This window comes from Heptranchias perlo, chromosome 22, assembly GCF_035084215.1.
Source record: "Heptranchias perlo isolate sHepPer1 chromosome 22, sHepPer1.hap1, whole genome shotgun sequence".
Taxonomy (NCBI): Eukaryota; Metazoa; Chordata; class Chondrichthyes; order Hexanchiformes; family Hexanchidae; genus Heptranchias; species Heptranchias perlo.
Window position 1 is genome coordinate 9,242,576 of NC_090346.1, and position 13,250 is coordinate 9,255,825.

General features: G+C 41.1%; 1 protein-coding gene across 1 annotated transcript in view; it reads left to right on the forward strand.

The window, feature by feature from the left end:
- Positions 1-154: 154 nt before the first annotated feature.
- Positions 155-13,250, forward strand: part of card11 (caspase recruitment domain family, member 11) — a 247,628-nt gene continuing 234,532 nt past the window's right edge. The window contains exon 1 of the mRNA XM_068002900.1: positions 155-362. Coding sequence (XP_067859001.1) covers positions 344-362 — 19 coding nt within the window. The 5' untranslated portion in view covers positions 155-343. The remainder of the gene's footprint in view (positions 363-13,250) is intronic.

Here is a 13,250-nt window from a genome sequence, read left to right on the forward strand (position 1 = left end):
TAGCGCTATCAGTGACGTTTATTTAGGATTATACGAATTGGACTGAGCCAGATTGCTATCTGCGAGTCCCTGATCACGGGGTCGGGTAGCTTTTTGCATTCAGAAAGACTCGGCTTACACGGGTTCCTCTCCATTATGTGTGGTTTTGACAACTCTCCGCCCACATGCCTGACAGTAACTCTGAAGCAATGTGGGTTTCACTTTGTCAAAGCCAGCAGCACCAAACCGATCGACCTGAGAACACCCGACTCAAACAGAGCTGAGCTTCTCCACTAATTTTGATCTGAGCAAGTATGAATTACAAACCACGGAGCAGTTGAAAGGCAGGGGCAGCGAGAAATCAATGAAAGCGAGTCTGCAAGGTAAGCCCACAGACCTATTGCAATTTTTTTGAGTATCAGACACTGACACTGACAATGTTAAATTAATGGTAACCATTAGAGGCAACGGGAGTTGGTCCACAAACTCTCAGCTTGCATGTCTCGATTTTACTGCCCGAAAGGTAAACTTAGTGCCAAGTCACCCTTGATTTGCAGACAAATTTTAATGACTAGTTCATTCTTGAAGCGGAATTACGTACTTCACCTCGGGGCCAGATGAGAAGTGCAGATAATGTATTCGTGTATTGAAAACAGAGTATTAGGACAGGTTTAGTTCATTTTTATCTGTAAGTCAAGAGTTCACTGCTTATTTGAGAGTGTGTTTCTTTTGCGAAGCTCACGAGGGAATAACCAGTTTCAAGAAATTGTGATTTTAAAAGTTTCTGAGTAAACAAGTTTGTGTGGGGATCCAATTTGTGTAAATGGCTGAAACACGTTTGTATGTACATTTAAATCCGTATCTCTGATACAGTTTCTTTTTTACGATAACAAACAAAAAGAGCGACGTTTTGAATACAGGCAAAATTTAGAACTATAAAATCTTGAGAATCAACCAATACTTCTCATCGGAGAGATGTCTTTATCATGATCACACTCAGTTACTGACTGTAATGGAGCTGCTATGTGGAGCAAGGGAAAGTTTGTTATAATGAGATACTTGTCGTAACAGTGTTTGTGATAAAAGGCGTTGGGGAAGAGGTGATTGCTTGGCATCCATTCTCAATATTCTTTATGAAGTTTGTGCAAGACTATAACATCTTTGGAACTGATTTACATTCAATTAATAGATCTCTGGGGACCTGAATTAAAATTCATAATAAAATAAGTGCGAATTGTTTTGTTGAATGGATTCTGTAATCATTTAACCTGGCTCATTTTCTTTTAATATTTATGAGCTTTTTAAAGAGCGAGTTCAGTTCCCTTTTATTGCACGTGTCAATTTTTAGTTTGGTTACTGATACTTCCCTTTTTTTGAACAATTTCCTCTGCCCCTCTCCTGAAGTGCTGAATTGTTCAGGCTTCCCGTCAGTGACTGTCCCACGCGACCATTCTTCATGCACGGGCCTATAATGTGAGGGTTGGTGGATTATTCAACTGTTGTCAGAAACATAGCCAGATCCCGTCATGTCCTCACCCCACATCCACAGGTTTGCACTTTCCAGCAGGAGTCACTGGATAGCAGTCAGGGGCAGGAATTTGGTTGATTTCCCTCCCCCACCCAGGCCCAGGATGCAGACGTGTCAATTGTACTGGCCCAATTGCCCTTCCAACTGAGATCAGCTAACTCTGCACTACCTGGGACATTCCTGGTCTATATAGCCAAGAGCAATGTTTAGTCATTGGGAGCAATATTCCTTACATTACAACACTTCAAAAATATCTCATTGGCTGTAAAGTGCTTGGGGACATCCTGAGGTTGTGAAATGTATTTTACAAATGCAAGTCCGTTCTTCCTCCCTCCTTTCCTCCATTCCTTTTTTCTTCATCCCTCCTTTCCATCCTTTCTTCCTCCCTCTTTTCCTCCATTCCTTCCTTCCTGAGCAATAGTTCCATTTCTGAGACAGTGAGTTTGCGCATGTGATAGAATATGCTGCACTGGAGAAAATGTGTCACTTCATTAATCCATTATAAGAGAGTTTAGTTGGCATCAGATCCATTATAAACCACCCTTTCTCGCTTGCTTTGTACACAATTGTGTTCTGTTTTAATATGACAACCCGACTGTGAATTTGGGGAAGAAAACTCAATGATTTGTGACTGCTCTGAGGAAGAATAATCACAGACGCCAATGATCGTGAACAGATACGTTGGAAGAGGAAGAGTGATCACACTGACACCAATGATTGTGAACAGACACGTTGGAAGAGGAAGAGTGATCATACTGACACCAATGATTGTGAACAGACACGTTGGAAGAGGAAGAGTGATCACACTGACACCAATGATTGTGAACAGACACGTTGGAAGAGGAAGAGTGATCATACTGACACCAATGATTGTGAACAGACACGTTGGAAGAGGAAGAGTGATCACACTGACACCAATGATTGTGAACAGACACGTTGGAAGAGGAAGAGTGATTATACCAATACCAATGATTGTGAACAGGCACGTTGGAAGACACCTCCTTCAGCTGATGCCAATGGAATATGCTCCACTGTTGGAGAAAATCAAAAACTACTGGGGCTGTGGAGAGACGATTAAAATTTCATTTTTAAAATAAATCTTTCATTTAAAAATTATATTGGGCACAACTTGAGGTAAGTACTCGTTCCTTAAAAGCAGGTTATTCTAAGTCAATTTATGGTGCTAGTAAACTTTAACAATGCTGAATCCACTGCACTGTGTGACACTGAAGCATTTAAAAGTAAATTTTTAAAAAATACACACACTTGTAATCCAATTACAACAGTGAACTCCGAGCTTTATCTAGGTTACACTGCTGGGCTACACACAAGTTCTTGATAAACACACCACACCTCATTCATTGCTGTCTGAATGAGGTGTTTGACTGAACCAGTTAGACTGACAATTGAAGGTTTGTTGTCATCTTCTTGCAGAGTTTCACAGGTAGCATTCAGCTCTGGAATATCTTGGAATAAGCATGTAACTCCACCCGATTTTAGTGCAGGGGCAGATCACACTGTCCAGCTGTCAGGGTGTAAATCTTTCCCCAAGTTTTTTTTTCTCCCAAAATTTACACACCTGGAGCAAGTTAACTTGGCATAGAATTTCACATCTAGCTTTACAAAAGATTCAGATAATATGGTTTTTGGTTCTGGCTATGTAATTGGATATGCAAATCACAATGCATTCAATACATTTTCACAAACTTGTTGCCAGGTTAAACCCCAGAGTGCTGTTGATGAGTTAGCTCATTTACATAGGTACAGGAGTAGGCATTCAGCCCCCTGAAGCCTGCTTCGCCATTCTGTACCTCACTCCTTTTACCCGACTTAGCTCCATATCCCTTGATACCCTTACCCAACAAAAATCTATCGATCTCAGTCTTGAGAGGTCTAATTATCCCAGCATCCACAGCCTTTTGGGGCAGAGAATTCCAGATTTCCAATACCCTTTCAGTGACATTCAGTGTTTGCCCCACTGACAAGTTATCTCATCAGGTGCTTGAATCAGTTTTAGTTAATAGTTTCATGTGGTCACTCCAGTGATGTGAGCAAGTCAACCTATATGTTCAGTCTTCTGACTGACCTAAAAACTGGGCTTTTCAGCCCAGCTGGGCCATCAGGAAGGTCCCAAGGCGAAGGACTCACCATAAGGTGGGGGAGTAAAAATTGAGAGTGAGTTAGCCTGTGGCTTCATGCACTTCCTGATATTTGGTTACAGTGCCGCAACATCAGAAGTTTGGAAACGGGCCACTTGCCCACTGTTTAGTTTGTAGAGTGGCGCATGGCATAGGCTAGGTTTAACTTTGGAATACTGCCATTGAGTTATGTCATTGAGCTGCAATTGGGCTGCCAGCACTGCCAATTAGATAACTTCTTCAGCTGTAAGAATTCTTCCTTGATGATGGACAACCAAGTTAAAAGTTGACCATGTGTCACTGACATGGTCAGGTCAATCTTTCAACTTAGAGCAACGATTGGCTGAAAAAACTGCGATTGGAGCCATTGTATAACCAATCAGAAGCCAATGCCTACAATGTAGGCCCCACCTCCAAAATGGATGATGCGGTCCCAGAGGCAGAGAAAAAGCACTGAAGCAATGTATTTAAAGTTACTTTCGGTCGAGACGTTAAGCGCCTGCCCTCTCAGATGGATGTAAAAGATCCCAGGGCACTATTGCGAAGAAGAGCAGGGGATTTCTATATTTATTCCTCAACCAACATCACTAAAAGAGGTTATTCATTCATTATCTCATTGCTGTTTGTGGGACCTTGCTGTGTGCAAATTGGCTGCTGCGTTTCTCTACATTACAACAGTGACTACACTTCAAAAGTATTTTACTGGCTGTAAAGTGCTTTGGGACATCCTGAGGTCATGAAAGGTGCCGTATAAATGCAAGTTCTTTCTATTATTTTTTTCAGGATAAAAATAGAAATGTTACAAGAGGCTTTATCAGTTAGAAATAAAGTAACAAAATTAAAATCAAAATAAAGGACAAGGGAAGACAGAAGCAAGGTCTTAATTTTTTATTTTAAATTGTTTATTAAGTGCTTATTTTTGTACTTCAGGGTTAATATTAAGTAACAAAGGTACTTCTACCATCAGCATTCATGACAATTTATAAATGGTCAGTCCAAGAAAGCTGGGATTCCACAGAGTTGCTGGCAATCTGAGAGTTGAGAGGAGGAGAAATTACAGCATAATAGCTTACACTGACAAGGAGAGAGTTTCTTGCGTAAATGAATAGCAGGATAAAACATGACTTTAAAAAAAAAACTAGGCCGTATGAAGACATGAATCAGTGATAGAGCTTCAAGTGTGTGGATTACAAAAATGCAGAGAAACAAATACTACTCTTATTATAGTTCATTTGTCGGAGCTGGTTTCCATAGTGATAAAGGGGGTGAGAAATGATTAATTTTTATCTGTATTGTCAGACATCAGTATGTAAAGGTGTTCAGTTTATGAAAATTAGTATGAATATGTACATGAAAAGGGCTATGGGGAAAGAGCAGGGGAGTGGGACTAATTAGATAGCTCTTTCAAAGAGACAGCACAGGGACGATGGGCCGAATGGCCCCCTTCTATGCTGTAATATTCTATGATTCTATGAGTATGGAATGGTGTTACGGCCACAATTAGTCCAACGTGTAAAATGGCAATCCGTGGATTTGAAAATGAAACTTAACATCTAACCTTAGGAACCAATATCAGAATTAATACTCACAGATATGAGGTTTTGTGATCTCTGCCTGGAGTATTCTTCAAAGCGATTTAGATTGTATATAGCTGAAATTGCCAAGTGGTTTATTGGGGAAAATAATCCAGCGGTTTCAATGTTTTGGTGTCCATATACCCATATAGTTTTGAGTTTGAAAATTAATTGTTTTGTTCTTGCCATTCCATTTAGCATTTCCTCATCCAGCCTCATTCCTGAGATACATGTACAGAATGCTTAGTAACAACACAACTTGCATTTATATAACACCCTTAATGCAGTGAACAACCCAAGGCATAGGTGGTGTAAAAGACATGTCCAAATGGTTTTCCTTCATACTTCAGGACTGCTGGACATGTATTACAAATTTCAGGTCCCCGCTAGAGATCCTGTCTGGCTCAGTGTCATTGGTCATTCCAATAAGCAGAACCCATGTCCCCTACAATCTGGAGAATACCTTTATTGCCCAATATCTAGTTAACTGGTAGCGTGACCCAGTGACCGTAACAATAAGACTCCTCGCATATGCACTGGGAACTGGGATCTTGCGTGCAGATCCACATGTGTTCTTTTATGTTTCAGACTGAAAAGCACTCTGGTGGGACAAGCCTGATCAGGAACCAAAAACTGGTTTATTTTACATGAAATATATGAATGAACAGAATCCAGTCCTTTATTGAAATTCATCTACTTCTACTCATAACATGAAAATAATAAATCGCATCCCTACTGCCATTCTGGGTGGAAACTTGCTTACAAGTTAGCAATCCTTGTACTAACTGGCACTAAGCTTAGAAAGCAAGACCTCTCTGCGTATCACACCATTTCAGACTCAAAAAGTCCTATGTTTTCTTAGTACTATGTTATACTGTATTCACTGCTTTTTATTTTGGATGAGCTCCATTTATTTATTGTTTCCTCTTTTGATCTCCCAGCCAGACGGGGCTGGATACGTATTCTGGATGTAAAATAAATATAAACATGATTACCTTTGGGAGTCAGGGAGTATCTGGACAAGTCTTTCCCTTAGAAGATTTAATAGGTGAGGTAGAGTCCCAGCAGTTTGAGGCACGGGCTTTGCATTCCACCACCATTATGCAGTATTACTGTTCACACCTTGACGTGAGACTTAGGTGCTCCTGGGACCCTGAGAGCTATGCTGGCAGGAGTATAACTCCTGCTAGGGTCACCCAAGCCAGACAGGTTGAAAGGTAAGAGCCAGACTAAAGGCCAGTCCAATGGTCCTTCTGGTAGAAGGTTGTGAGATTGTCCAGATGCAAATGCCTTTCATTATGGAAACAACTCAGAGACAAGACCATTCTGTTACAGACTTGCAAATATAAACATCAACAGTGGAAAACCACAATCTGCTGGATGTGGGCCAAGATGATACTCTGATGGAGTCAAATATCTTGCTCTGGACAGACAGCAGTGGAATAAATGGAATGCCTCACACAGTATGCACAGGAGACACTAACTAACTAACTAACTCTTAAACAGCAACAACTTAACATTGAAATAGCACCTTTAACTTAGAAAATGACAAAAGGGAGAAGAAAAAAATCGATTAAGAGGATAAAGGAACAGATAAAGGAGAGTTACGAGAGATGACTGAAAGCTTGATGGAATGGATGGGTTTTGAGATGGCTTTTAAAAGTGGAGAGAGAAGTGGAGAAGTGGAAGGTTTAGGGAGGGAGTTCCTTTGAGTAGGAATCTCTGCCACCAATAGTGCGATGAAGGGACAGAATTATAGTTTAAAATAAAATCATTGACAAAGATTTAGTGAGAAAGGCTGTGTATATTTAACAAATTGTGCTGCACATACACAACCAAAAAGGCTAAATATACAAAGATTAAGAGTATACATTGTCCCAATCACCAGATCAATGGGCTGTGTATAAAATATTGATGTAGTTGTACTGCTCCCTCTCCTCTCCTTTCTTTGAAAAATTGGTTGTAAGGACACAGATGTTAAATCGAATTTTGTAATGAGTATTCATGCCTGTTATATTAGGATTTTCCACTGAATTTGTGCCCATAGAATATAAATTTGGTGCAGAAATTATGGCATGCGGCTTTTGAAACCAGGTAAATATGTAGCATGGCACTGGAGTAGTCCTCCACTGACTCCAATATAGCAGCTGGAGCCAACAGTTATGACTACATGTCCCTGTTTATTGAGAATGTGTTGCTTTCATTGCCCTGGTCCCAGTGTCCTGATGGCAATGTCTTGGGCCAGAGAAGCATTCTGTTTTTAATTTGTGTCATTACACATCACCTTTGCTGCCGTGATCTGTCTCTCTGCAGCCATTGAGTAAAAGGTCTCCCTGCTTTCGCTATTCCAGATATCCCAGCAACAACGCACATCGTGACACATATTCCCATGCCCGCCCCTAACCCGAATTGGTTGACTTGCAGGAATAAGTAGATTCAGCATAAGTGCAGCAAGATGCAAATGCCTGGCGCACTGTGGTGAATGTTCGCTTTTACCATCAGGCAGAAGCAGATCAGTTGCCCGCTTTACGTCACGTCACCCGCCTTTGTGTGAAGAAGTGCTTTCTGACATCACCCCTGAATGGCCTAGCTCTAATTTTAAAGTTATACCCCCTTGTTCTGGACTCTCCCACCAGAGGAAATAGTTTCTCTCTATCCACCCTACCAAATCCTTTAATCATCTTAAACACTTCAGTTAGATCACCCCTTAATCTTCTATATTGAAGGGAATACAAACCTAATCAATGCAACCTTTTCTCATAACTTAATCCTTTTAACCCGGTATCATTCTGGTGAATCTGCACTGCACCCCCTCAAAGGCCAATATATCCTTTCTGAGGTGCAGTGCCCAGGACTGAATGTAGATGGGGTCTAACCAGAGCTTTGCACAGCTGTACCATAACATCCACCCCTTTGTATTCCAGCCCTTTTGAGATAAAGGCCAACATTCCATCAGCCTTTTAAATCATTTTTTGTACCTGTCCACGAGCTTTTAGTGATTTCTGTACTTGGACCCCTAGTTCTCTCTGCTCATCCACAGTCCCTAGCTTCTCGCCATTTAGAAAATACTCTGATCTATCTTTCTTAGATCCAAAGTGGATGATTTCATACTTTCCCACATTAAACTTCATCTGCCACAGTTTTGCCCACTCACTTAATCTATCAATGTTAATTTGCAACTTTCTGCTCCCATCCTGTTTGCTGTGCCACCTAAGTTAGTGTTGTCAGCAAACTTCGATATATGGCTCTTTATTCCTACCTCCAAGTCATTTATAAATATAGTGAAAATCTATGACTCCAGTACAGATCCCTGGGGGACACCACTAGTCACATCCTGCCAATTTAGCATAGATGCATTTAAGGAGAAGCTAGATAAACACATGAGGGAGAAAGGAATAGAAGGATATGCTGATAGGGTTAGATGAAGTAGAGGAGGCTCGTGTGGAGCATAATCACCAGCATGGACCTGTTGGACTGAACGGCCTGTTTCTGTGCTGTATATTCTATGTAATTTGAGTACATACCCATTTACCCTACTTTCTGTCCCCAACCTCTTAATCAATTCCCTATCGAAGCCAATAGGTAGCCTCCAATTCCATGCGCCCTCATTTTTGTTAACAGTCTCTTAAGTGGAATGCCTTCTGAAAGTCCCTATAGATAACATTCATACTTTCTGGTATCCTGGTCAATATTTATCCCTCAACCAACATCGCTAAAACAGATGATCTGGTCATTATCAGATTGCTATTTGTGGGACCTTGCTGTGCGCAAATTGCAACAGTGACTACACTTCAAAAGTACTTAATTGGCTGTAAAGCAGTTTGGGACGTCCTGAGGTCATGAAAGGCGCTTTATAAATCCAAGTCTTTTTTTTCTTACTGGGTGCTTCTGTTTCAGTTGAGAGTGTCAAAGTATTGGAGGTGCTTTGTGCAGTGTAGCGCATCCTTACCTGTGTAGCGTCCTGGGTTACCGAGGTAACTAGAACATCACTGTAAGCAGCGGTGTAACCCAGCTGTCAAGAGTGAAGCCGTTCTGTTTAATAAGGCTGGCTGGAGCTGGCCCCGAGGTATGATACCAGCATCGGTTAGTCTAGTGACTTGTACAACATTGGAAAGTACAGTGTTTTGAAGACCATCAGGATAGAAAAGTTATCTGGAAGTGGTGGCCATCTAATGCCAGTCATCACAATCTAGTAACAATTTAGACTTGAAGCCACATTGAGAAACCAGCAGGTATTAGTGTATTTTGCAATGCATTGGTTTAAGTGAAAAAGAAAAAAGAACTTGCATTTACATAGCACACTTCACAACTTCAGAATGTCCCAAAGTGCTCTGTTTTTAGTGATGTTGGTTGAGGGATAAATATTGACCAGGACACCAGGGAGAACTCCCCTGCTCTTCTTAGTGCTATGAGATCTTTTCCGTCCACCTGAGAGGGCAGACGGGACCTCGGTTTAACATCTCATCCAAAAAACAGCACCTCCGACAGTGCAGCACTCCCTCAGTACTGCACTGAGAGTGTCAGCCTAGATTTTCTGCTCAAGGCTCTGAAGTGGGACTTAAATCTACAATCGTCTGACTCGGGCAAGAGTGCTACCCATTGAGCCACGACTGACACTGTGATTCTCTGAAAAAGGTCCTGCAACTCCGAATAAGGTTACGGATATTGGCTCGAGATCTGGAAGATCTGGTCTCTGAGAAATCTGATTTCCTTCTTCAATCTTTCTGCCTGTTCGTGTATTATTCAGGCAGCAACATTTAAAAAAAAAAGCTTGAGGGCAGCTGACATGAACTCTTTTCCGCCATCAAGTATATGCACTGCTGCCTTGTGTAACAACTGCTACATTGGAAATTTCTAATGAATGTTGCAGAGGAGTATGGGAGAAATCCACAGAGCCAAAGAACTTTTTTTTAACGCATAGTAGTCTTAAAAGAATCAAAGTCATGTTATGTATTTGCTTTCATTGCAGAAATGCTAACACAGTCCTCAAAGGTTAATTGGTTTCCTGCACGTCTTTGCATGATAGGTATATCCAATCATGTAATCTCGCTACTGGAGTGACGTGCTACTGATGTTGTGATAACGGAATGTGTTCACTTGTACAAAGCGGGTAGTGAGGGAAGGGGCGAATTAAACATTTGTTTAAAGCATTCTCTTGATTGAAGCATTGACCCAAATTCAGTAATGTTACTGCACTGAAATTATTGCAAGATATATCATTTATTTTGTTATCCAGAGAATTAAGGCATTTTTCAAATATTCCTCAGGTTTTATATTTTAACGTTCTAAGATGACTAAATATCCCTGTTTAATGGAGAATATGTTGGCTTTTGTTGCCTCGGTCCCAGTGTCCTGATGGCAATGATTTGGGACTGATAACTATTTTATTTTTAATTCATATCATGGTGCCTCACCATCGTTCTCTGCCCTGCTGAGTTTCCTATGACTGAGCCATTGACTAAAACATCTCCTCTCTATGACCTTTCCACCTCTACTGGTCAAACTGAGATATTTCAACTTTGTAAAACTGAAATCTAGAAATATTTAGTATCAGAAAACTGCAAAAAAGACCTGTGGAGGTAACTTTAATCCAACTCTATCAGCTCCATGGTGGGATTGAGCTCCACACTGGTTTTATCTTGGAATATTGCCATGGGATCTTTTACATCCAGGTAGATGGGGCCTTGGTTTAATGTCTCATCTGAAAGGTGGCACCTCTTACACAGCCTAAATTACATGCTCAAGTCTCTGGAGTGGGACTTGAACCCACAACCTCCAAGTGCTACCACTGAGCCATGGCTGACAGTTGCATATGCACTTGTAAAAGTAGCTGGCTCCTGTGATGTCTCCCTTGGATCCCTGGAAGGATCTTGCGGCATAAAAGCCTAGGGCAGTGGTGACCTTCACTGCCACCAGTAGTGCATTATGGATTGGTGTTGCTTTTTGCAAGTCTTTGTGCATTGGGTAACACCCCTCGGTCACAGCCTCTCTGCTGTGCTTGAGCCTCAAGGTGCCCTGCTCCTCCGATATCCCCAGGTCGCTGTCTCTTTATTGTAGTTGCATTGCCTGGTGTAATGTACTCTGAGAGTTGTATTCCTCCTATGCCTCCTGAGCCCCTCAGGCCTCCATTTGCGCCTGCTCATGCCGCACTATTGGATACACAGCAATAGCCATTGCACCTGTGCTGTGGGCTGACAACTCCACAGTACTATTAGTTATGTCAGTGGCACTTTGGAATTTTTCCCTTCCTTTGACAGGCTGGAGCTGGAGCTCAATACTGTACTCACTTTTTGTTTATATCTCTCCCCCACCTCCGCCTAATTGTGAACATGATCAGCCTTTACCAAAGCTTTAATGAGTATTTCTGACTAATCTCCCTGAACCGATTTTTAAATAGGAACAATCGTGAGAGTGCATTCCCCTGGCATCGTGCCACTATTTACACACCTCTCGCACTAAAACAATCAGAGGTGCATATGACCTCAGGTGTGTAGCATCCAATGCCTGAGAAAATCTTTCCTTCCTCTATCATTGGAGCCCAGAATAGGAAACGGCAGACTCGAACAGATGGCAAAACAGGTATCAAACACTTGGCAGACTTTACTGCTCAGTCATTGCTTATTGCTTTTTTAATTTGTTCTTGGGACATGGGCAATGCTACCAAGGTCGCATTTATTGTCCATACCTAGTTGCCCTGAGATTTGAGTAAAGTAGATGATCCAACATATATTAAATGCTGCAAACATTCCCTCCGTTTTGTATCTTGTGCAAATTTTATTTCACAAAGGAGAAATTTACAGGAAATTAATCATACAGATGTTAGGTGACAGAAAGTATTGTGTGCATTTAATTTAGAGCTGCAAAACTTGAATGAGTAGATTGAATCAGCAGTGAAGTGAGAAATGAGGAGAATGGGGGCATCAGAATTGGAATAGTGGCTTTGTAAACTGGGCCAAATTACCAGAGAACTGGACGTCTGGATGATCACTGTTTGGGTATCATTTGTGATTTCAATCATTAACAGCTAGCACTTCAGCTATAAATACATTCTGTATTCATTTTTAGTCTTTTTTATGACAGTCTCTATCTGCAGTTAGTTGTTTGGATTATTGGTGATGAATACCAATGAAACTCCTTGTTTTAACGCACATAGATGGACAGACGGATGGATGTTGGTTTGTTTCATTGGTTTAGAATTAAGTAGTTGGACACATCTGAAAAAAACAATTGCTTGATCGTTTCGTTTTGGTTTAATCAGGTTTTCCCCTGAACTGAGACAATATCAGACTGAAGGATTGATCTGTAGTCTGGATCAGTGATATTGCAGTGATATCTCTATAATGTCTAATATACTGTTCCACCCCTGATTTTCTTAAACAATCCAGTTGATCTCCCATGATGTTATACATGGAGAGTCAAGACCAAGTACAGTCTTCAGATGAAGCAGGGTTACAGGGCAGAGATAACTGGACCAGGGCACACTCATGTATGTCAGTCTCCATTTTAAATTCATGCACTGTCTCTTTATTTTTATATAATACTTTGATTTTATATTATTTATAGTCAAACAGCAAAGCTTACAACAATTTGGGCAACAGAAAAGTAGAGTTGATTGGAGCAAGGGAGTTTCTCTGCTGTACAGGCTGAGGACCGAGGAGACACAAACCTGAGGCACTGTGGCGCCATCACTGGGGGGAGGGTATAATTACAGCATGACAAATTTACAGAGGCAGTTGCCATTACAAATTTGGATATAGGAATGCATAACAGAAAAAAGTTAGCACAAAAGTAACAACAGGAAGTAAGATTTTGTAGACACGAAGTACAAGATTTTTAACATAGGTTTCCCCAGGAAAGGAAGGACCTTACTAGAAAAAAGAGCATGTCTCACTTTGCTTGGCCCACCCAGTGTCATTCTAATTCTGATTTACTTATCCTTTGTTTTGAATAGTTGATAGCTTTGGGCAAATATTGCACTGTTCCACTCCCCTATATCCACTCCTTGCTTTGCTGGATTTTCATTTGAATTAT